Source organism: Lissotriton vulgaris, chromosome 2_1 (assembly GCF_964263255.1).
Source record: "Lissotriton vulgaris chromosome 2_1, aLisVul1.2, whole genome shotgun sequence".
NCBI classification, from domain to species: domain Eukaryota; kingdom Metazoa; phylum Chordata; class Amphibia; order Caudata; family Salamandridae; genus Lissotriton; species Lissotriton vulgaris.
The window spans coordinates 2,135,401,431-2,135,427,660 of record NC_141687.1 but is presented as its reverse complement, the minus strand read 5'-3'; the positions used below and the strand labels follow the sequence as shown (position 1 = coordinate 2,135,427,660).

Sequence of the window (26,230 nt, the reverse complement as noted above, 5' to 3'; positions counted from 1 at the left end):
GGGTGTTGTGATTGGTGCTGTAGTTCTTCACTTTACCCGCCTCAAAGGTTTCCAGTTCTCTCTTTATAATAGTAGTATAGATATAGATTGAAAGGCCTCCACCAAGAGTTGCATTGTTTTTAGCAGACTTGTCCAAGCACTTTGGAATCTGTTTTGTCCTCCTCCTTAGAAGGACTGCCTGGTCCTATATGTTTGTGGGTATTTTATCTACCCTGCGGTTGTCCTCGTGCATTCTGCTTTTTTGGGGAGGTGTGCTCGTCTTTAGTTGCAGAATCCTGTGTATAAGTCGCCAACAGGTCCTCCCATTCTTCTGTGACGAGATACGAACGCTGGTCTTGGTTTTTGAGCTCATGTCTTCGTGTCCTCCCTAGTTCGGTTAATACAGGTGGTGTTCAGTGTTCTATTTCGGAGCTGTTTGTCGGTGGTACAGGTTTAGACTCTGGTACTTTAGAGGAGGCCCAGTTCAGTTTATGCGATAATTCAGGCATCCCTGGACTGTCCGGCTCTGATATAGTTAGCACTTCATTCAGTTGTGGTACAATTTCCCTCATTATTTCTCCTGTGCGTCGTGTTACTAGAAGTGAGCAGCTCTGTTTCACTGCCTCCGGGCCGTTCAGGGGTTGGCCTTCTTTCTTGCTCTAGACCCGGCTCTCGAGTTCCATTTACTTCCGCCACGACCATTCTGACCTTTACGGACGGTATCTGGGGATTCTTAAGTGTGGTTTGGCACTGTGGGCTCAAACCTGTGCTGCCGGTCTGGGATTTTTCTATCCTCGTTTGCTCTGCTCCAATACCAGGATTTTACACCTTATTGCAGCTATCATTACCGCTGTCTTTACCACAATCATGTGATCGATGTGTTTGAAATGGTTGAAGGGGTGATTGGAGACCCAGAACTGCAGTGGTACTTGAAAGAAGAGTGTCTCCTGCATTTAAAAAAAAACTGAATTTAGTGCAAATTTGTGGCTGAAAGAGGATTGGACAATGCATCAAAGCATTTGTCTCTCCCCTTCCCAATACGACGCCACTTGTATCGCTGTATCGGTGCCCAATACTATTAGAGAGCGGTTTAACTGTGATTCCACCATTTGTTTCGACTGCAATTTGTCTGTATGATCCTTTTTTAACTGGGACTTCCATCTCCGCTTCCTTGAGTTGCTTTTAAGAGTACGCCCCCCCTCTTACACAACCTGATCTCACAGTGTGCCTTGACGGTATGATATAGGAGAGCTTGGTGTGTTTTTTGCAACTGAAACCTTTGTAGGTACAAGAGGGCACACTCTTCAGCAGTTTGGCAGTCGTCAGTTGTTCATCAGTATGCTTGCGGTACGTGATCTTTGCCGTACCGTGCTTCTTGGTGGCTGGTGGCGTAACCAGTGACAGGTGCAACTGACCTTTAGAAAGAACCTGACCCTGACACTGGGTCTGGCACAGGCAGTGATTACTGATGAAAGTTGGACGGTTGAATGGGTGGTACTCAGCAAACTGTTCAACAATCCATGGGGTCCCTTAATGGTAAGTCATTTCCATTGTTGCTGTATCAGAGCAAATTTGAGGATATTTGAGCCATTAGGGTACCTTAAAATGATGTAGACACCTTGTGCTGCTGCTGGGCAGCAGCACAAGGTGTCTAACACTCTATTTTAATGGGGCAGGAGGCAATAGGCAGGCAGTGGGATGTAGGATGCAGGGGCAGGAGAGGTAGGTACAAGTGTAGTTGTGGCTGGAGCTGCGATCAGACCTGATATCAAGACCGGGGACTGTGATTGAGAAGATGGAAAAGATATGGAGCATGGAGCTTCCCCTTCTTAGCCCAGCACAGCACAGCGCAGCCCAAACCCACCCCACTTCCCCTGCACAACCCCACTTCCCCGGTCCTCCTAATGCCGTACAGTGCACACTGCACTGCACCACTGTTCCCTTTTACTGTTGCTGCGGTCACCCCCAAGCTGCTCCAGTGCATCAGTTGCTCCCAACTTGCTCTTGTTTGCTCCGATTGTTCAGAGGAATGCCAGACTAACTGGGCACTCTAGGCGTAGACCACAAGCTGTGGGCCGCTTCCATGGTACGGCCTGTGCTCGCACTCAGCAGCCGTCTGCTGATGATGGCTGCGCTCACCACCCCTTCTAAGCCCCAAAGCCTTGCTTGCCTGCTTACTGCTTGCTTTGTGGCTTGTTGGGACATCCCTGTCTATTCACAGCCCTTCCCCACAGCTGTGGCAACAGCTGACGGCAGGTAGCAGCGGCAGAGACACCAGGACCCTCGACCCCGCCTGACTCGGCTTCCAGCGGGGGCTTTGGGGAGCTGTAACTCCTCCGCAGTGGCAGCGAGAGAACGCGCCGAATGGCCTGGGATCTGTAGGCAGCGGGAGTCCACAGAATCTGCCGCAGCAGGGACGCAGCTTCTTCCTCGCCCTCGCTGTGCTCTACGCTGCGCTCTGTGCCATGCGCTCAACAATACATCATCCAAATGACCCTCCGCTTGAGACCATTGTTGTGCCAGGCATTGTTGTAGAGGACACAAATTTAGATTGGCATGAGTGCATTAGGCCATAGTTCCTAGGAGACGCATTATTGTTCTCACAGATATTTGTTTTTGAGGCTGAAATAGTGTCACCAGAGTTTTGAAAGTCTGAATCTGGCTGTATTTGGGTAAGCTACTCCTGTCTGACAATTTAGAATAGCTCCCAAATAAGGCTGCACTTGCAGTGTCTGTAGGTGTGATTTTAGTGCATTTTGTATTGCTTTTGACAATCATCTAGATATGGAAATACGTGTATATTTTGTCTCCTTAAATGGGCTGCTACTATTGCCAGACATTTGGTAAATACTCTGAGGGCTGTGGTGATCCTGAACGGTAGCACTTTGGACTGAAAGTGCTGTCCATTGAAGTCAAACCTGAGATACTGCCTGTGTGCTAGATTAATTGGAATGTGGAAATATGCATCTTTTAGATCCAATGCGGTCATGAAATCTCATTTTTGGAAAAATAGGATTATATCCTGTAATATGACCGTATGAAAATGTTGTGATTGGATATAATACTCTAGAAGTCTGAGATCTAATATGGGTCTTGGAGTTCCGTCCTTTTTGGGAATTAGAAAGTAAAGGGAGCAAACCCCCTTTCCTTGTTGTTGTATTGTCACTGATTCTATTGCTCCTTTTATAACAGAGCTTTAATTTCTTCTACTAACAGATTTTGATGTTGTGTAGACATTTTGTGAAAACAAGGTGGTATATTTGGTGGAGTTGAGGTTAGCTCCAGACAATACCATGTTGGATAACATCCAACACCAGTTGACCTGATGAGATGTTTACCCATTGTGGAATGAACTATTGTAGTCTTCCCCGGACAGGTGTTATGTGATCAGGGGGAATGGTAGCTGAGTCACTGATTGGTTGTAGGAGAGTAAGTGTTTCTGTTAAAACCTCCTCTACCTCAACCCCTATTATTTCCTCTGTAGGATCCTTTATAATATCCTCTTTGGAGACTTGTTTGAGTTTTGTTAAAAGGGATGGATGGATCTGTGGAGGTTGTTTTAGACTCCCCGCCATATGCAGAGCGATGAAAAGTGCCCCTTTTAGACTGCGTTTGTAGTGTTCTCATTGACTTTGCAGTCTCATTGCCTTTTTTGATTTTCTTCAGAAAAGTGTCCCATTGGGGAACAAAAAGGTGTTCGCCATCAATATGAAGACATATAATATTTTGTTGCACTTGTAGTTTAAATCGAGATACTCTTAGCCATGCATGTCTTCCTAGCATAAGGCCGGTATTTATTCCCCTAGTTGCTGTATCAGTTGCATCAAGGGAGTCCCTAATGTAATTTGGTATGCTCATTTTTGTATTGTTCTGCGAGATGTTGTAAAATGTCTTCCATCTTGTCTCAGTGTGACCGTCATACTTTGATAATAGACCTATAGAGTTTGCAATTCCTTATTGATTAGAAGATTGTGCTGCAACCCTTTTTCCTGCTGCGTCTAAGCGTTGCTCTCTTTATCTAGTGGTGGAGCATCACCAGTAGCCTGAGAGTTTACTCTTTTACGTGCTGTTGCAACTTCTAAGGAATTGGGTGTAAGCGGAGTCCTAATGTAGGTAATATCTTTTGGGGAAGGTTTATATTTTTTGTCCACTCTGAGTGATAATTCTAGATTTTAGGGCTCTTTAAAAATATCAATAGTATGTCCAAGTATACCCTTTAACATTGGTAGATATTGGGTTGTGTAAATACAAACAGATGTCACATTGGTCTTCCTTTCTGATCACTAACTCACCACTAGCTTGAGATTAACTGATTTTGGAGACTTTCCCGTTTTTATTAAAATATGGAGAATCTTGTATTTAATGGAACTAATGTGGTATTCACAGTATCCATACCATTTTTCTTTATGTCTTTTTATGAATACATAGCCTTGAGGAAGTCGTGGGATGATTTCCCAGTTACGACGAAACAAATGTTGGCTGATGAGAACTGCCGAGAAAAATTACATTGAATAAAGTGACCATAAAAAAAGAAAGAATACTTACCTTCTGTTCATGTTTGCATCTTTTGTGGTATCACGTCACATACATGCGTTATTTAAACTATCATGTGTGCTAGGGAGTGTTGTTTGTTCAAGAAGGCTGTGACCTATCATAAGGAGAGGGGTGGGTTCCCCTTACCTTATACCACCGGCAAATACAGGGTTCTTTTGTGATAATTTGTGGGAATTTTCTATGTGGCGCTGTTTACCTAAAAAGAATACCACTGTCTGGTTTATATTGTATATTATCATGGTCTGGAGACTGCTGAGGTGAAGGTGAATGTGGTATAGGAGGAGGCGTAATGCTAAGTGCACTGGTGGTTTTATCCTCCTGTTTTCTCTTCTTTGCAGGAAGTACATGTTCTTGAGGAATTCTAGTAAGTATTCTTCCTGTATCTGGATGAATAAGTAGATGTTTTTGTTTATTGTCCAATGGCTGTTGCAATTTTTCAAAGACTGTTTGAACGTCCTATGAAGAATGGTCAACTGTACGCCTTTAAGACTCCATTTTGTCTCCTGGATGCCTGGGTGACGAGTGTTTCGGATCCGAATCTTTAGATTTAGAGCTAAAGTCCAAATGTTTTTTTGGATCCGAAGATTCAGTACTGAAGATATGGACACGTCTGCTTTGGATGTTTTTGGCTCTGAAGATTTTTTTGATTCTGAGGTGGACTGTTTCAGATCGATAGTCTTTGACTGTCTTTTGAGGTGAGCCAAGGCCAAACTTTCCGCATCCAGGTGGCAGCCTCAGAAGCACAATGAATTCCTTTTCAAGTGACAGGGGAAATAGAGACAAGGAGGCAGAGGACCTCTTTAACAATATAGATGGTCAAAGACCGACCACTTCACTAGCGCAAGGGGGACAATCCTCCAAACAGGAGAGTTTGAAGGAAAAATGTATCAGGTTGGAAAGACTTAGAATCAATGAAATGTCAAGGTGGTGGGACGCAGCAACTCTGAAACAATACTTAAAAGTTAAAAGAGTTCCCAGAGGCCTAAAATCCCAAATCATACCAACCTATGAGGATCTTGAGGCAGACCTACTAGCAGACTGGGAGAAGGAAGTCACCAGTAATTCCAACAGATTAATGGAGGTCCTAAAAGAAAACTGTGAGAGGAAGGTTGCTCAACTTCAGAAAGACATAAACAAATTGGAGACCGAAATTAAGGACCATAACTTACCAGAGGTCACAGACAAAAAATATACAATCTTAAATGACATTATACAACGTCATGTGGCTGACCTCAAACAACGTACAACTAGAAAATTAAAAAGAGACAAACGTGATTACGCTAATGGCAGGGTGTTCATATTCGCCAAAAAATACGATGCCTTAGTGCCAAAACCTACACCCCAGAACACAGGGGTGGTGAGATCAGTTAGCTCTAGCACTACTTTGGCATTAACTTAAAACAGACAATGCACTCAGAGAGTTCATTACTGACAAACCAAACATTATATACAGAAGAGGGGTCTCACTGAGAAATATTCTGAGTCCTAGCTACCTGAAACCTGAGTGGGTTTCCTCAGTTGTGGACATTTCAGCACATGTAAATGGGCATGTGGTAGAAAGACAGAATTTGAGGGACCAGGGAGAACAAAAATATCGAATCTACACCAACATCAGTTGCCTCACTAAATTTGTGGTCTATGCAATAGACTGCAAATGCAAGAAAAGATATATCGGGAGCACAATCAGAACACTAAGAGAGCGCATTAGCGAACACATAAGAGCAGTCAAACAGGGGGACATAAGAGACCCCCTGGCTGCACACATGTCGATCTGCTCTGCTCAAACAACCAACCGGTGTTTCGAGTTTTATGGAATAGAACATGTCCCTAGACACCAAAGAGGGGGGAATAGGGAACTGGCACTGAGGTGCAGAGAGGCACACTGGATTTTGAAACTACGGAGTGTAGAACAGGGCTTGAATATTGACCAGGAACTGCATTACTTCCTGGGCAATTGAAACAGTGAAAATGAGATAAACACAACACAGGACCAGTACACACTCAGACCCAGGAGACAACTAACATGGACAAGACACTCATGAACTCTAGGGGCTGGAATGTAGAAATCAACCAAGTTACCCCCGTACTCTGTCAGCCAAATAGAAGTTATAGATGTTAGCTCGAAAAACATAAGCACTAATGTTAACAGAGTAAAGACCAACCAATACCCCCACGTACATAAAAGCAACACAAAGCTATAAGGGATATACTGGTACAGACTGTCTAACGAGCCTTAGCACGATGTCGATAATTGACATTGACTGAAATATGTATTGTTAATATTTTGCTTAGATAACAAGCTGTTTTGAAATAATTTTGAAATGTATCAAGTGTTGTTGATTACTACATCATGTGGAAAACTATATTGTAAATTTGATAGACATCAACATTCCATACACATTGCTGAACTTCCCTATATTAACTGTTGTTTTATAACTCTGCATGATGGGATTGTCAGTCTCTTATATTGCACTGACTCTAATGGATGGAGAGAAGAGTTAGAATTTTAATGCATGATAATTTCACCAACTTATCATAGGCAGAATGGACACCAATAGCTAACATAACTTTTAAACAACACTTCAGATTTCACATGCACCACTGACCAAATTTGATCTGTCCAAAAAAACCCTCAATTTTTTCTATATTACTACGACTTATTTTCATCTACTAAAAATACACTAATTCCGCTCGACAATCAGTATAGCAATATCTCATATTATTTAGAAAGGGCAAACCCAGTGACAATACGATATACCAATACACTATACCAACACACGTGAAATGGATCTGGCTTTAAAGATGGCCGCTACTTTAGGTTTAAGCGAGAAGACCTTTTACACTTTCTATACCATCTGAAAGGGATGGGAAGCGACGTAGGACGGTGAACGCCGACTATGACATTTATTGAGATTGGCGTTTACCTCACTCGAGCGTACTCTGCCTCGAGGACTTGGGTGGCGTCTCGGCGAATATCAAGAAAGTAAGAAGGTAAGAGTAGCAGATAGATCAGCGCGATTTGTAGCGTTGAACATTTCCTATGACCAACTTCTTGACATTGTGTACGAGGTTTTCTCGGTACCGGCTACTTAATTTACTGAAGCCTAATGGGGGTCTGACTTTGCCACTAGGTTATGGCCAATATCAATAGATACGGAATGGGTGGCTTTTAAACTAGGAGCCAATCTTTTGAATAGTTCCAAAGACGGGCGCATAGGGAATTAAAACATATCAGATGTAATAGTGCTTAGAAAGAATAAAAACAATATACTAGTGCACAAGTTATCCCTGCACACCATTGGTTTAAATACCGTTAACATTTGGCATTTTGGCCACTTAAAACCCGGTCTTCTGAACTTGGTAAATGTTAAGTGGTTCCTTATTTTGGTCATATTATTAACTTTATGTCTATACTCATAACCAGACCTGCTGCTGCCACGAAACGGTATGAGATAACAGTAGGGAACACAGAATAAGACAAACATGATTTAGCAACTTTTAAAATATTTTTCAGCACTGAAGAATGTTAAAACCACGAGATTAAAAGACCAGAGACACCAGATTCATACTAAAGGACGCTACCATTTTGGAAACCCTATGCGGGTTGGAATTATCACCGCATATTAAGTAAATCCAGTATAATATTCCAATATGAAATACTTCATGGTCATTAATACCTAGATAAGGATTGACTTATACATATTTTCATGCTTAGTTTTCAGGGTATACTTACTTACTGGAATTAGGTATTTACATATTATCTTACAAATTTGCTCTTATATATGGTCCTTAACCTCACTATTTCACCATATCACTGGATCTTTTAACTTTTAAAGGAACACATCGGAGATATTGAATTTAAGCACAAAGAGTGATTCACTTCTCTCACGACTTATCATTCAGACATAAACGGCACACCTACAACACGGCACCAGCTATACCTAAACGCACGTACTTGGTCTCTCCATTGTTATTAGGTTCATAGACCTACTGTTTCACAGAGGTACTTCTTTGTGTAATTACAAACATGTTTTGAAACATTGGTCTTCCTTTCTGATCATTAACTCACCACTACCTTGAGATTCACTGATTTTGGCGACTTTCCAGTTTTAATTAAAATATGGAGAATCTTGTATTTAATGGGACTAATGTGGTAGTCCCAGTATTACATACACTTTTTCTTGATGTCTTTTTATGAATACACAGCCTTGAGAAAGTTGTGGGACAATTTCCCAGTTACGACGAAACACGTGTTGGCTGTTGAGAACTTCCGGGAAAAGTTACACTGAATAAAGTGACCAACAAAGAAGAAAGAATACTTACCTTCTGTTAATTTTTGCATCTTTTGTAGAAACACGTCACATACTTGTGTTATTTAAACTATTATGTGTGCTAGGGAGTGTTGTTTGTTCAAGAAGGCTGTGGCCTATCATAAGGAGAGGGGTGGTTTCTCCTTACCTTACAGCACCGTCAAATACAGGGTTCTTTTGTGATAATTTGTTTGAATTTTCTATGTGGAGCTGTTTACCTAAAAAGAACACCACTGTCTGGTTTATATTGTATATTCTCATGGTCTGGAGACTGCTGAGGTGTAAGTGTATGTGGTATAGGAGTAGGAGTAATGCTAAGTGCACTGGTGGCTTTATCCTCCTGTTGGTTTTCTTTTCTTTGCAGGAAGTACATGTTCTTGAGGAATTCTAGTAAGTATTCTTCCTGTATCTGGATGAATAAGTAGATATTTTTGTTTATTGTCTGAAGGCTGTTGCAATTTTTCAAAGACTGTTTGAACGTCCTATGAAGAATGGTCAACTGTACGTTTTTTAGACTCCATTTTGTCTCCTGGATGCCTGGGTGACGAGTGTTTCGGATCCGAATCTTTAGATTTAGAGCTAAAGTCCAAATATTTTTTCGGATCCGAAGATTCGGTACCGAAGATGTGGACATGTCTGCTTTGGATGTTTCTAGCTCCGAAGATTTTTTTGATTCTGAGGTGGACTGTTTCGGATCGATAGTCTTTGACTGTCTTTTGAGGTGAGCCAAGGACAAACTTTCCGTGATCTGTCCTTCAGTGCTGACCATGGCTCAAAGGCAGTGGACAACCAACAGAAGACTTTTGTACTTTGGGTGTAACTTTTTGGGGCATTTTACTCACGGTTTGTTGCCCAGGTTTAAGGGTTTATGCATCACAGTCAAAGCTTTGTTCTAGAAAGAAAGTACCCTCATCTACAGCCAAAGGGTTTGCCTCCATTTCTGTTTCCGGTTCCTCCGAACGGAAAATGTCCATTGTATCATCAATGCTGTGTCGAGACATTTGCATTCCTCTTGCTTTACGGTCCCGAAGAGTCTTCTTTATTTACAGGACTTGCAGTTCTGGTCCTGATGATCCGATGAGAGGCTGGAATTACACACTTTGTATAAATCTGTAGAAGGGAAATTTGAATGACAGGAAGGACAGAATTTAAAAGGTGTCCATTCCATACCTTTTAGTAGTTTTTGTTAAAGAAAAAAACACCTACGAGAATTTCCGCCCCGAAGGGCAAAGGACGGTTAGGCCGGAATGGAATCGAATCTCTCTTGAATGATTTTAGATGTATAACATAAAGAATCTCGATCGATAACAATACCAAAGGTAATAGAAAAGGATCCTATTGATGGTGTCGACCGGAGAAGCGGAACACACAACCGAACCAGACGGTGGAAAAAACAATCTAACAATGGAATCGATGACTATGCGTAAGGCCAGCAAGAAGAGGAGTCACTATAACTCGTGGTCTGAATAACTTCTTCCAAGAAAAACAACTTGCACACTTCTGAGCCCAACACTAGAAGGCGGACTTATGCTAAGCATGTGTATCTACTGCCGCACATGCCATCAAACAGGGTTGTTTAAGTTGTGGTAGTGATACTGACATTAAGTCATTGGGCAAAATACAAGACAGGAACATTGCTACTTGTATTAACACAGCCTTCCTCTAAATCCACTGTCAACTTGGCAGTTGGAGACTGATCAGCTGCCTTGACAGAATCAGAAATAACGAGGCAGATTAGTTACCCTTTAGACACTTTCAGTCGACAGAATCAGTTAATAGCATATTTATTATGTCCAGGGCGTGCCTCTACCGCTTCACAAACACATTCTTTTGCAGAGTTCATAACAACTGATCCAACATCTACTACTGACCTACATCTTTGCTCCAAGGCGAGACCTTGTTTCACAGGAAATTCAGAGAAACAGTCAAGATGTTTAGAGCCTGCGCAGTAATTCTGAATAAAGCTAATTCTACCCTGTAAAAAGTATGTATAATTCAATTAATTCTTAGAATTATACTTCTCGGCATCTACAGGTCATGACCTTCTACACACATAAAAGCGATAAAAATACTTTGTAATTATAGATTCTAGCCTAAAAATAGAGAAAGAAAGAGAGATAAATGGAAATAAATACATTTGTGCATCATCTTGCCGGTGGTTAAGAGGGAACATTTATGCACTCCCTCTAATGTAATGGGGTTTAATAGAGCGCACTTCTACCCTGAGGCCTCGTAGCGCTTAGGACGGGTGGGTGAAAGCAACTGTCAGAATGTGCACGTTACTGGAAAAGAAGGGTCTTCAGCCGTTTGCAGAACTTGAGTAGATCTACGTAGGGTGAGGGGCAAGGAGTTCCAGTGGGAGGCGGCATTCCAAGAAAACGAGCCCCCCCCCCCCACCTTGCTCGTTTGATTTTGCGAGTTACTGCCAGGCAGGTACCCCCAGATAGTAGGGTTCTTGGCGGATGGTAGAGGGAGACTAGAGAGCATACTAATGCTGGACCAGTGCGCCACATGGCTTTGTGGGCTATACAGATCGCCTTGAATTGGATCCGAGCCTGTATTGGCAGCCAGTTGGAGTGTTTTCAAGGCGGCTGACCCTGAAGGTCTACGAGAAAGTCCGAGCAATAGGCGAGCTGCAGAATTCTGAGTGACCTGCAGTTTTTTTATGGTACTCGCCGGGTCGTCTAAATACATAATCAAGGTGGGACAAGATGATAGCCTGCACCATGATCCTCCGGGCCTGGAAGGGGAGGAGCGGCAAGATTTTTGTCAGCATCCTCATCAGACCTAAGCAGGTTGCCGAAAGCTTGGTGGCGTGATGGTTGAACCCTAAGGTGTTATCAAGCCATACTCCAAGGCTTTTAATCTGATCTTTGGGTTCTGGTATAGTGTCCATACAGGTCGGACAGTCAATATTTGATCAGGGAGAAGGGGACTTCCCCAGGAACATCAGTTCAGTTTTCTCCCCATTTAATTTCAGATGGGAGAGTGCCATCCAGTTAGCTACTGCTTCTAAGCAGCTGCCCAGAGGGCTCGACTAGCCCTTGGGATGGTTAAAGCCAACCACCAGTTGGGTATCGTCTGCATAGGTGACAATTTCAATGACGAACGGGCACACAATCTCTGCTAGGGGTTCCATATAGACATTAAATAGGGTTGCACTTAAAGAGGAACCCTGCGGGACCCCGCAGTTGAGGGGCCATGGCTTGGATTGAGTGGCAACCTCTGAGACCTGAAACACCCGGTCTTCCAGGAAGGATTGCAGGCAGGAGAGAGCTAGCCCCGTTACTCCGAGGCACCTAATACAAGCTAGCAGGAAGTTGTGATCCACTGTGTCAAAGGCGGCACTCAGGTCTAGCAAGATAATTGCTGTGGTCCTGCCTTATTCCATGTCTCTCCAGGCTGACTCTGTCACTGCCAGAACGGCAACTTCCGTTCCGAGCTTCGGACGAAAGCCTGCTTGGACATCATGGAGTAAATTGTGAGACTCCAGATGGTTGACCAGAGAGAGATTGATGTGCTTCTCTAACAGTTTGCCCAGCCAAGGCAGGAGAAAGATCAGGCGGTAGTTAGCCATAATTGCAGGATCAAGATTGGGTTTTTTCAAAAGGGCTCTAACTTGTGCGCGTGTCCATGCCAGCGGCACTGTTCCTGTGGCAATGGAGGCGTTTAGTGTACTCAGAATCGCTGGTCTAATTATATCTGCCACCGGTAGCAGATGACGGGGAGGGGCTGGGTCAGTGGGAGAGCCAGATGACACTTTTAGCATTAAGGCATACAATGACTCCTCGTCAAGCAAATGGAATTCCATAAGAGGGCAGTGAGTGGTTGCAGTGATGTTCTCGGCTTGCGGAGGATTAGATTCAGTCTTAGAGGGGGCGAAGGAGAGAGAGATAAGCTCAATTTTTGGATGGAAATACTCCGCCTGTTTATCGCAGCGGTTTTGGGCCTCTTTGGGGTCAGGGAGATTTTGAGGGATCTTAACGAGTGTTTTCGCGATCTGGAATATTTCCCTTGGGGAATTGGCTGCAGTCCTTATCTTCTACTCATAAAAGGAGGATTGCGCTGTTTTTATTTCCACCCTATCGCTTCTCTATAGTTGGTTCGACTTTCTACCCCTGAAGCATGTCTCCATTCCCTCTCTAATTTCCTGCACTTTTGTTTCAGCTCTCGTAGTTTAGGGGTGAACCATGGCGCTTCTTTAACCTTGGTTTTTTTGTGTAGAATTTTTAGTGGGGCTACCGAATCCAGCGAGGTCTGGATCCAAATGTTGAAGTTCCTGTTAGATATCTCTGGGTCTTTGCCCAGCACCAGAGGCGCGGCAGTCAAGGAACGAACCCATTGGTTGGTGGGGAGATTCGAGCAGTTCATCCCCATCAGCGGAGCTAGGGTAGGAACCGGGAGAGAAGTCACTGTTTCCCACATTAGTGGCACAAGCAGATGATCGGTCCAAGGGAGGGGCGTTGGAGGACCCACATGGAGCTTGTGAATGTTGCTAAGTACAGCATCTAGCAGATGGCCCCTCACATGTGTAGATTCGGAGCTCTAATGGGTAATGCCCAGATTTTCTCTGGAAATGAAGCAAACCTTGCCAGGAAATTATTTTAGGAAAAATGGAACTGCCTACCTTGAAAACAGACAAGAACTGAGACTGAGCAGCAATATGTCTGCTGAGGAAACAAACCTTTAGTGAAACCATACGTTGCAGTATTGCACATTTAGTTCTTAAACAGCAAGCTGCTTCCAGTACCAGGACAATTACTACCTTGTGCTGCTTTCCACATCCTGTAACTAGACAGTACTTGGCTCACCTTGGCTAAGAGTCTTGTTAGATTCGCCAAGGTTTATTCCACTAAGTTTAATAAATGAATGTCCTTCCACAAATGAAATCCAATGCAGCAAGACGAAGCGAGTAGAGGCAATGATCCCACAAGATCACTGCATAATTGTAGCACAAGAAAGGGGTCGGTTTAATAAATGTGCTAGAAATGTGACAAAAGAAGTTTCATTTTAAAGCGTATACTATACAACAGAGACAGCTTATGGCATATTGCGTCGAAATTCAAACTCCTTATCGCATATTTTACTTTCATGATGATAATTGAATGAGTAACCGACATGCAATACATTAAAATGTAAAGATTGCATCAGTGTGTATCAGGCAAACAGCAGTAAGAGGATAAAGAGGGTACATTAAATGAAAGGAAAACACCCCAGAGGTTACCTGTTCTTTTGCACAGTAGCCACAAATCATTCTGGTGGCCAGCTCCATCTCATGGTTCTGAGCTGCATTGTGACAGATATCGCAAGGGTAGGCCTTACCACAGCAAGGAAATCTACAACAAATGTATAAGATGGACTGAGAAAATGCATTTGAATCAGAAAAAGGCAATAATTTCACAATGCCCCTTTGTTGCACATCCAGGTTCCGTTACCTTAGATATGTGCAAGACAGCAGTTACCCTTGCTGCAGTCTGTAAGACCCTCATACTAAGTTCTGATGTGTGCACTTACTGTAGGTGTATTAAGGACATCCACCAAATTTCTGTTTGCCAACCTCATACTCCCCCACCCCCTTTTAGAGTTGATATAACAGCTGGTTCTCTGCCAGCAGGGCTCCAGCTGGCTCTGCCAGTGGAAACCCTTAAACTAAAGACCATTCCACCAGTGGGCTGCCAGATTTGCCCTGCCTGGCATTCCTAGGCAGTGAATACGAACAAGAGATATTTATCCCCGCCCTTATGTAACCTTAGCAGTGCGATGGACGTCAACTGATCTTCATGAGGGGGGAGCTTGGGTGAACTTCCGGTACTCTCACCAGTGGCTTCCCCTCATTTGAACACTTAGGGGACTGACACAGAATCTCTCCATTTCAACCCCCGCTACAACCCCTGACCATCAGTAAAAAAGCACACTGTTCACAAATCCCAAGGGGTAGCAGCACAAGGAGCAGGTAGGAGTATCTCTGCTTTTTGTCGGTGATACCGCTCTCTGAGCAGGCACCCACAAATTTGAGGAAGGCATCACTGGAAATGAGAGAATCTTCCCTTTCCAATGAGGCCTCTCACATCCCTGATTGTGGATTTGGGAATGCACCATGATCCATGAGCACAGATCCCACTAGACAGCAGGTAGGCCTTTCGTTTTTAGTTTTTTGGAGTGGGGGGTACAGCAGGGGTGTAACTAGACCCAACCTCTGGACGGGGGGGGCTATCACTTAAAAAAGTGAGGCGTGGGAGAGCAATCTTCAGAGGTGCATAAAAATTGCTAGTGGGGGTCCAGTCATTCTTCTGGTGCCATACCATGATGCGTGGTATTATTTTTCTCAAAGATATGCATTCAATAATTCATTATATGTTCACTGGCAAATATTGCTGGTCTACGCATAAGAAGACTTAATAATATTTACACTGGGTTCAGGTTCTCCCTCAAGGAATTGTAACATGATTCATATTGTTGTGTGACACATTCATCCATTAGCCCTGACAAGTTGTGAAATTTGGGTCATACTCCACTGAGCCATCGGAGGAAGTATTCCATCAATGGAACCAACAGGGCCTCTGCTGACAGAATACTTAAGGTCCGTCCATATCTGAATAAGGTGGGAGGATCAAAGGTTTGTCAGGAAGGGTACTCCGCCATGTTTGCGACAGACTATCCTGCTGCCAAACTCTAAATCAGGCCCTTAGTACATGAATCCACTTCCTTACAGTCAAGGGAAAGACCACCTCTGTTCCGGGCTTTGTAGCACACAGATTGTTGAATTTTCATCATTCTAAATATTAACCCTGAGTTTTAGCTGCCACCAAATACTCTTTTTCTTTGATATGCTTAGCACTTCTAGGCACTTCCAAGACCTGATATGAAGCCCGCATTTGGAAAAATGTTTACTGTGCAGGCACTCAGGAAACACAGAAACTAGGCATGAACTGTGATTATCCAAGGGGCAACCACAACACAGAATCAATGTCAAAACAAGTAATTTACACCAAACATTGCTTATGCTCAGCTTCAATTTAGATCAGAGGAAATGTTACTGATGGCATAATAGGAGTACTTCAGTGGAATTCTTTTGTGAAGTTAGGTGGACTTATGCATTCCCTGCTGGCATATATGTTTGCCACAATGTTACAAAATTCAGATTCCAACAGGTCCGACCAGCCTTTTCTTCTTCTGAGGTCAGTAACATGAATACCAGTGAGGTGGGTACCTACTAATATCTGTTATTCTTATTTTATTTTATGAGGCGTAAGAGTCATGGCATAAGAATAGGAAAATGATCAGTACAGGCCTAACAGAAGGAAGAATGATAAATGCATGAAACTGGCTACTATCAAGAGTGATGGAGTTAAGTCTCATCAGAAAAATAATTTGAAACGGTTCTGGACAACCAGGAGTATTTACAGTGTAAGGAAAAGAGTGAGTTGCATGTGTACTACTTGCAGTTGTCTTGCATTAGCAGGGAAGTGAGGGGAACAGATTAAGGCGGGTATCCTCATACCAAACTTAATTCAATTTCAAACGTAGAGAACTGGCTCTTTAAGCATAAAACAAGAAATGCCATATATATTAAATACCTGCTTCTGACAGTTTCCATTTCAAGAAGTACCATTCCTGTTGGTTGAACCCATGGTCAAGTCTAACCTTGGTCATCTTTTATTATCATCCTTTCCAGTAACTAGTTATCATTTGCTTCTCTATTGTCACCTCATTTTCTCTCATCCTCCCCTCTCTGCTCATTCTTTAATATGGTCGTTTCCATTGCTTCTCCCTTTCTCTATGTACATTCTCTTTCCATCTCTTCTCTTGATATTCTCATGTTTTTGTATCTTTTGCTTCCTTATCTGGCTATGCACCTACCTCCTTTTCCTTTATCCTCCTCCTGTTCTTGTCCACAATTTCTACCATTTATTTGATTATTCAGAGGCTTTGATGTGCTCTAAAAATATGCATGACCCCTGTGACATGCAGGATGCCTTCAACAGATACAGTGCATTTAGAAGATGGCGCAGACTGAACATTGTCAAATGTTACCAAGTACTGAAAGCTTAAAACTTCGTACATCTGGTCTTGCAACATATAATCGGGGACTGTTGTGGTGATATTCACAGAGTTTGAAGGCTTATGTTGTTGATCCCTCACATATGTAAAGGTACACGTAGAAGAGACCCTTCAGCTTTTGCTTTAAACATCACTCATTTGCGCTTCTCTGAACAATCCAGCATTGATCTGGGACAGCTGGGTTTCAGTTCCACATTGGCTGGGTTTCGTAAGTAAAGTTTTTCAAGGTTTCCAGTATAATTCTGTTTGTCATACTACTACTAGACCTTTTCAGGATCAATCAGCAATATTGCAGCTGCACTGTTCCCTTCTCAGATGTGTAATTTTTGTGCAGCTGCACTCTCAGGATCTTGTTGGAATGCAGCAGAAGCTGCATCTTCATCATATTAAATGTTCAAAAAGCATACCTGCACCCCTGCTCACTGCATGTGTATGGTTTGTCACAGCATCACCATTCTCATCTCTGTTTCTCCAGCATAATTGCCATTGCTTTGTATCCAGGCATGAATTTTGATTAACTAACACCTGACATGTTCATAGTGCATTTCCAATAACGGAAAACACTTTAAAAAATCTGTTCTAGAAATCTTACAATAAGACCCTTTTGGTATGGTATCCTGCACAAAAGATCACTCTCTGCAGTTGTTACTTCGCTGTTTTTTTGGCCATGGATAAGACCAGTTGTCACACCCATATACTAGCATAATATGCTCAAGTGAGTCTTCACGGAGGATAATCATTGGGCTCCTTTGTACCCCACCTTCGGCAAAATATGTGAGTGCATTAGTGTGGGTGCCACATTTGCAGGTTTGTATCTTTGAAGCCATGAGTCACAGTTGGACTTTCACAGTGATGGAGGGTGCCTAGAGTACTGGGGCAAGAAATCAGATGTGTGCAGTCCTCAATGAAAGCAGAGCTGGAGGCAGGGACTTGAAGTTGAAACCATGCAACGGATTTAGATACAGTAACAGACTCACCATGGCCTTACCTGCCCAGGAGATAGAACTGAGGGTGTTGTGAAAGGTTCAGAAGGCAAAGAGGGACAGACTTGGGTGTCCCTACAGTGCCCTAAGTGATGCAGACAGATGTAGATGTTTTCTCTTTATAGTAACTTAGTGACATTGTGTTCTGCAGCGGCACAGACTTCACAACTACAACATCTTCCACAGGTCGTCATGCAGCTAGACTGTTCAGCTCTTTCCAAACAGACTTCTCTGTACGATATTGTCGATTAACCCCCTTTAACAACAGAAAGCGTTCTTGAAATTCTTCCAACAGGATACTTATACCATACTTAGCCTGGCAGAAGGGCGGCAGTCAGGGAGACTCTAACCCTGAGTCACAGCTCCTCAAGTGTATATATTCTTTTACACATATCCTAATCATGTGTAAATACATTTTTAAGGGACATGTGCAAAAAGTTTGATATGGTGCTGAACAGTCAGTTTCAGGGTGTCATTCAGATGGGTAATCTCCTTTAGGGAAGGCATTTTGATGTAGATCTGAGTATCATCGGTGTACATGTGGAAGGAGATGTTGGCAGAGCAAAGAATTTCAGTTAATGTTTCAAGGTAGAGATTGAAGAGGGTAGGGGACAGATTAGAGCCTTCAAGGAGACCGATTGATATCAGGGAAGGAGCAGATAGGTTGCTGTTGACTAAGAATCTCTGGGTACGGTCCTGGAGGAAGGAACCAAACCATTTGATGACAGTTCCTCCTAGACCCATCCAGTGTTCGAGGCATTCAAGAGGTTTCTCGTGGTTGGCTGTGTTGAATGCAGAGGAAAGATCCAGAAGGATCAAGAGACAGGATTTGCCTTGGTCAAGGGCTTGGAGAGCATCATCTACAATGTGAGAATAGTAGTTTCAGTGCTTAGAATTAGTCAAGCAAGTTGAAATTAGGAATATATTTGCTTAGTTGTAGTTGCACACATTTCTCCAGCACTTTTGCCAGAAGAGGAATATTGGAAATTGGTCTGAAGCTGTCTGGAATTACAGGATTCAGAGTGGGTGTTTTTAGGCTGGGGATGACTAGCCCGGTTTTCAGGGAATCAGGTATGGACCCTTGAAGAAGGAAAACGTTGATAAATGTAGTCCAAATGGGAACAATGAGTAGGGAGGTCGGTCCAAACAGTTGGCGGGGAGAGGGTCGTTAAAGTGGGTATAAGGATTTAAGGGGGATAGAATTTTTGAGATAGAATGGTCATCACATAGTTCGAAGTTGGACCAGTGAGCTTGATTTTTGGGCGTTGCCTGGGAGGGGGAGGGGGAAGAGAGGGAAGATGGGTCCCGGTAAGAGGAGGAGGGAAGTTTGAGGTGACATTAAGTTTATTACCTAGAGAGTTGGTTTTGCTTGTAAAGAAGTAGGAGAACTCATCACAGGTTATTAGGGATTTTGTAGTTTCTTTGGATGACTTAGCTAGTTTGTTTGATTGAAGTTTGACTATTTCAAAGAGTTTGCGGGGTCTGTTCTTGGCATTTTCCAGTTCTGATCCGAAGAACTCTTTTTTGGATATGAGGATGTTCTTGTAAGTATTTCAGGCCTGATGGAGAAGTTTAAGTTGGGAGGCTGAGGGGTGCTGTCTCCAGTTTCTTTCTGTAAGTCGTAGAGCTCTCCTTTTGCTATTGAGGGGTCCGGTAATCCTGGGGGAGGGGGGGAAGAGGGGGGTGTAGGTCATTCTCGCAGCGAGCAGTCAGCTTCTCGAGGTCAAGGTACTTAGTGTCTGTGAGCCAGCGTTTCGGTTTCACCAGTTGCCCAGGTCTTTTTATGCAGTAGTCAGGTATTAGGAAGGTGATGGCATGGTGGTCTGACCAGTCGTATGGATCTATTGAATTCAGCCTGACCGCCAATGCCTTAGCGATGATCCAATCCAAAGTGCGTCTTTCGAGTGGGTTGGAAGGGTGCAGGCCTGGGTGAGTGTTTGGTCAGCAAGGAAGACTTTGGCAGCTTTGACCTGGGAGCCATAGGGATCATTCCAAAGCAGATTAAAGGCACTGAGAAAAATGTCATTGGAGTGGGGGGGAGACCTTATCGGTAATGATTTCCATGAGGAGATCCATGAATGTGTCATTCTTGCCAGGGGATGGAAGAAGATGTGCAATTTGCATAACTGAGTAGTGTTGTTACAAATGGAGAGAGCCAGATATTTGCAGGAGTAAGTGCGGTCTGCATGGAGTTCTGTGACAAGGATGTTTGAGCGGTAGATGCATGCAATGCCCCCTTTTTTTATTTGTCTATCACGTCTAATGATGTTATAATTTGGCGGGACCAATAAATCAAGGTAAGGAGATGAAGATTCATTGAGCCAAGACTCTTTTAGGATAGCTACATCAGTTTCATGGCTTAGGATGAGGGCGGCGATGTCAGAGGCGTGTTTCGCATCTGAATGGCAGTTAAGAAGGAGGCCAGCGAGTCTAGCATCTGGACAAATGTTGTAAGAAGGGGAGGATAGGGGTACTTGTGTTAAGTTGCTGCTGTTTACTCCTCTATTACGGAGAGATGATGATCTATTGGTGTTGACTGAGACATAGGGAATCATGTAATTAACTGTCTTGTCAGGAGGACGGGAGCACCGGGGGCGGTCATGTAGGATGAGAGGAGGGATAGGGTTTCCTCCTCCAAGAGGTAGTTGGGATGTTTGCGAGGGCGAAGGTGTCTGCTGGCCTGTGGCATGGGTTGGAGGGCGGGTATGGTGAGAAGGGGAAGGACTGAATTAAGGGAGGGCTTGAGGGTGGCGATAGAGTGTTCAGTGAGGAGAAGGATGTTCTTCAAATCTAACAAGGATTTCCGGATTCTCTGAACTATGATGGATGCTCTGATGTTCAGAGTATCAAAGCCCAAAGGTGCAGGTTGTACTTGCGGACAGGGGACCTGAGGGTCAGGACAGGGTCTGGCTGAGTGAGCGGGAGGTCAGGCAGGGGGGCATGACCCCCCCTTAAAGTAGAAAGTCGATGTAGCCGGCAAAACCCAGAGCCCAACAATGAAACCTTTCACTGAGGTATTGCCATAGCTTGTGGGATGCGTAGGTCTGATCATGCACAGGACCGAGAGAGGTAGATCAGGCACACCAGAGTTCAGCTGATGCGAGGCAAAAGGGATCCCCACAATATAGTAGTGGATAAGGTTCAGTATTTAAGTTAGTTCACGTGATGTTGGTTGAAGGTGCAGGCACACCGTATGTACAGTGGGAGGTACAGTATTTAAGTTAGTTCATGTGACGTTGGTTGAAGGTGATATATGAATGGGATAGCTTGATCACTTATTTTAAAAGCAACTCTGTCTGAGTGCACCATATAAGAACGGTGCCTATTAATTTGCATTGGGTCATTCCCTTTCTTAACCGAGGTTACCTGCTCAAAAAGCGCAACGGTGAAAGATCACCCCTTAGTCACCATAACAAATAATAATTGTGATCCTAGTTGGGGAAATTTAGGCAAATATGGTTCTGTTTCCCACATCTTTCTGCTTCATGCCATGGTTAAGCATAGCCACACATTTACTACTGCATGTTTGGAGGAAGCCTCCGAATAACTTCCAATGGAAACCACAATACTAAACACACACTCTACCAGCCATGCCTTCTAACCTTACTTGGCCACCCGAAAAATAACTTTGAGGAATCCTTAGAGGTAGAATAGTGTATATAAATGCTTCAGTGTAACATAGTACTCTACAAAGCCATGGCCAAAGCAAATTCTGTAGCTATGGTTATTATCCAGCCACCACAATAGGTTGTTGCATAAAGAAACTAGTAGGAATGCCACTTCGCTACCTATCCAGCACATACGAACTGAATCTAAACAAATGTACATTTATTCTAATGAGCATACATTCGGAAAACTAAGGTAGGTTCATTTTACCCAAAGGACACATTTTGAGACTGAACATCTGCATCCAATGGTTCTACACAACTTTACTCATTCATCGATGTCATTCACTTAATACAAAGTTTCTAGTCATAGAAAGATATAGTGCAAACATTTTTGAAGCCACAGGCAAACGTTTTTGTGGTTGTGGGTTCCTCAAGAGGGGTATTTTGCAACTTCCGTGCTGCAGTACAGGACTGTTTGATCCTTATTCCTGGTAGTGCGGAAAGACAGTATTATACCAATTAAGGTGCATTTGAATAAACATATAATGTATATTCACAACAAATAACACAACATCATGCATTATTTATGAAAAGTTATGATTTGTTTAGCTCCATGTCTTTAAAACACTAGCTTTCATTAACACCTTTTTTGATGTAGCAAATATGTTATATTGTAAAATGCAATTATATAGCACTTACTAGTGTTGATGAGACATTTAGCTGAATTGCACAGTACTACTGTCCCGAGTTTAAGCTTTTAGTTATTGAGTGTGCAGTCATGTTGGAAAAATGAGTCTTTACTATTTCAAACTGAGTCCAGTTGCAAATTTTATTCTAGAAATGGCCAGTTTCTGAATCCTGCGACCAGCTGTTTATTTGCTTTTTCACTCTTGTTCTAGGAAAAATGTTAGTTCATTTGTTAACTTTATAGGACTTTAGTTTGGATGCTTGTATGGAAAAAAGGATTGTAATTCCTAAGCTGAACTTGCTGATAAACTAGCTGCAGTTCGATATATGCAAACATCAGTAGTATTTAAATGAGCTTACGCACAGTCTTATTTTCATTTGAACTCTTGTTTATCCATTTAAGTTTTCCAGTTCCTCCTTTTTGTTCTTTTCTTCTATTCAGAACCATGCCTTCAGTGAGAGGATTTTAGCGATTCTAGAGTGAGGGGACATTAGATCTTTCCTGGCAGTCTAGCTGGCCATTCACACTGGTTTTTTCTATTCACTCTGGAATCTAGGGCTCGTGAGCTCCATGATATCCCAAATGGGAACACCATTGCATGTATGGTGCTGAGCAAGAACATAAAGAAATTACCCTGGGTGTCAAATCCGCTCCACTCGCGGAGTTTCAAGATTTTTGGCAACTCCGGGTTCTGGAGCAGAGTTTTTTTGTGTTTGCGTGCTCGCAATGCGTTTTCCCGCAAGTGTGTGCGACTTACAGGATGCCAGGGTTCAACTACAAGATTTCCCAACCGCTCGCGAGCGCCACGAGTTAGAAAAACTCCTCAGATTGACATATGGCTGTACTTTTTGAGCAAGGATTCCTTTTTCTTTTTTTTAGAGGAAGGAGGTGCCCCAGCGTCTCCAACTTCCTCTCCTTGTCCATCTCCTGTTCACTTTTCATTTGGACTTGGAGCTGGAAATATCACTCTTTGTGTCTGCTGCATCATATAGCACTGGATTTGAGTACTTTTGGATTTAAGATTTCACAAGTAAGTTGGAAAATTGGTGTTTATTTGATTGGGGCATTGCACCTACATTCTTTGTACTTTTCATTGTTTCTTTTAAATGTATTGTGGTGGGTGTACTATAGTTTCAGTAGGGGCCTAGTTGTTTCTTTGAATGTCATTTTTCTTCTAGTTTTCTTTTATAAAAGAAACATGTTGCAAAGTTCACTATATTTTCGCCAACTTTTGAAATCAATTTGCAAAATTTATTTAATGCACTAGCCCAGTAGTCTGCCAATAGGTTTTTAAGCCAGTAGGCCCAGAGCTACACATGGGTTTATGAAACAACTGTTTCTGTGATGTCTGTTGAATTTAAACATCATTTAGGGCATGTATAGCATTGGATTGAAATGCAAAATGTTTTTTTTTTGTATTTTACTTTTTTTTAATGTGTGTTAAATAAGTGTCTTGTTCAATGTGTGTGGTTGTAACTTGCTAACTATTTTTGGCATTGTTGTATTAAAGCTGTGTTGTTTAGCATGCCTCCTTTGTCTGGCCAGTGTGTGACTGTGTTTGTAATGGTGGGCCAGCATTTGCCTTGGCTGAGCCTCCCGGTGTGGCAAGGGGACATTTTGTAAAGTCTGTGTCCATATAGGCCTGCTTGAGTTCATTGTTTTCCAGGCCTCCTGCTTGTTGATGTTGTGAGTGACCATGTGGCTGGTGGCCATTTTGTGGTGGTGCTAGTGCTATTGCCATAGACCTGCATGTCTCCTTTCCTTTGTTCATCTTTGCTTATTGCTTCTTGTTGTGGCCTGTCTGGCCATGTGGCTGGAGGCCATTTTGTGAAGGCAGCCAGTGTGCTTTTGCTGTAGGCCTGCATTGTCTGTCTTTCCTTTCTTGTTGTTGTAGCCGGCCTGGCCATGTGGCTGGTGACCATTTTGTGAAGGTAAGTATTGTGCATCTGTCATAGGACCACATTGTCTGTCTTCACATTCTTGTTGTGGCCTGCCTGGCCATGTGGCTGGCTGCCATTTTGTGGAGGCAGTCAGTGTGCTTTTGCCATAGGCCTGCATTGCGTCTGTCTTCCCTTGCTTGTTGTTGTGGCCTGGTCATGTAGCTGGCTGCCATTTTGTGAAGGGGCAGTCAGTGTGCTTCTGCATTAGGCCTGCAAGCCTTCTTTGTGGTATCCATGTCTTCTTGCTGGTTGTTGTTTTGCATGACATCTTTTCTTCTTTTATCCAGCAAAAAATGTAGCACAGTTCACTAAAGTTTCTAATAAATTTGCATTATTATTGATTTGAATTGATTCACTATGTGGCCTAGTCTGCCAATGGGTTTTCCAACCAATAGGCCCTTAGCTACTCATGGGTGCATGAAACAACTGTTTCTATGGCATCTGTTGAATTTGAACATCATTTAGGGCATGGATTGAAATGCAAAATGTGTTTTTTGGGAGGTGTTCACTTTTTTCATGCGTGTTAAATAAATGCCTTTGTTGGATGTGTGTGGTTGTTGTGTAACTTGCAAACCTTTTTTAGCCCTGTGGATTTTCGTTTTTGGCATTGCTGTATTAAAGCTGTGTTGTTTAGCATGCCTCCTTTGTCCGGCCGGTGTGTGAGTGTGTTTGTAATAGTGAGCCAGCAATTGCCTTGGCTGAGCCTCCTCACGTGGCCACGGGCCATTGTGTAAAGTCTGTGTCCATTATAGGCCTCTTTGAGTTCATTGTTTTCCAGGCCTCCTCCTTGTTGTTGCTTGTGAGTGACCATGTGGGAGGTGGCCATTTTGTGGTGGTGGTAGTTTGTGTGCTTGCTTTTGCCATAGGCCTGCATGTCTTCTTTCCTTTGTTCCTCTTGGCTTAAAATTGAACTCTTTCTTGAATGGACAACCAGTGTAGTGATAAGAGTGCGGGGTTAGCTTCCCCAAGATGGTAAGAGGGAGATGTGCCCATGCTCTCATCAGTTTTCGGCACTGCGCTGCTACTTTTGCAAAATTTAAAGAGGCTATCAAATTTATATTTTTGTCTATATTTATCCCCAGGTACCGCAAGTTAACTCTTGATGTCTCACTATGGGTATTTAGGTTGACATTCCATGACATTGACTCAGTTTTGGAGGCATTCACCTCATATCCTGAAACCTTTCCAAATTCCAGGGCTAGATCTATGACCGCTGGAAACGCAGTGTTAATGTCTGGTGTAAAAATCATGATATCGTCCGCGTAAAGGGCCACTTTTTTGACCCAGTCGCAGTAGACAAAAGGTTTAATTAGTGTGTTTTCTCTCAATTTCTGCGTGAATGGCTCTATATATAAATCGAATAACAGGGGAGACAGAGGACAACCCTGTCTCGTGCCCCTCGTTACCCTAAATGTCTCGGATAAGCCGCCATTGATCAAAATTGAGGCCGAAGGGCTTCCGTAAAGCAATTTTATTGCTCTACAGAACTTGTCCCCCACATTGAACCTCAACAAGGCCTCCGACAGGTATTGCCGATTCACCCTGTCGAAGGCCTTGGTGGCGTCCAAAGTGAGGACCGAGAGGGGCAGAGTCTCCTTCGTCGCCACATCTATAGCGCCCACAAGATCATACGTGAACTCAAATAGCTGCCTCCCCTTTACGAAGCCTTTTTGATTGGGATGCAGTATATCCGGGGCCACCTGACCGAGCCTTTTGGCCAATATTGCCGCAAAGATCTTGTAGTCGGCGTTTAAAATTGATATTGGCCAATACGAGCCACAGTCGGATGGGGGCTTTCCTGGCTTCAAGATGAGTGTTATGGAGGCGTTGTCCCAGGATGCTGTGGGGGCCTCTCCTTCCCACAAGATCTTATTAAACAGTTCCACCAGAACGGGAGATACCTCTAGTTGCAAGTTTTTGTAGATTTCAGACGGTAAGCCGTCAGTTCCTGCAGCCTTACTTATTTAGTTAAAATGTCTATACTGCCAAAGGTTTCTTTTTTATTTAATTCAATTCCGCTGTTTTTTTACCCTAAATTAATTTCAAAGCTGCAGAGCGAGATTTCCTCTTTCATTTGGAATAACAAGAATCCAAGAATTGCTTGGAA

At 43.1% G+C, this 26,230-nt stretch overlaps 1 protein-coding gene across 2 annotated transcripts in view; it reads right to left on the bottom strand.

Moving 5' to 3' along the window:
- The window catches only part of LOC147733823 (uncharacterized), a 452,276-nt gene that overhangs the window by 20,472 nt on the left and 405,574 nt on the right, over positions 1 to 26,230 (bottom strand). For both annotated transcript variants that reach the window (XM_086958409.1, XM_086958408.1), the window contains one exon: positions 14,068 to 14,179. In XM_086958409.1, the coding sequence (XP_086814535.1) occupies positions 14,068 to 14,179 (112 nt within the window). The remainder of the gene's footprint in view (positions 1 to 14,067; positions 14,180 to 26,230) is intronic.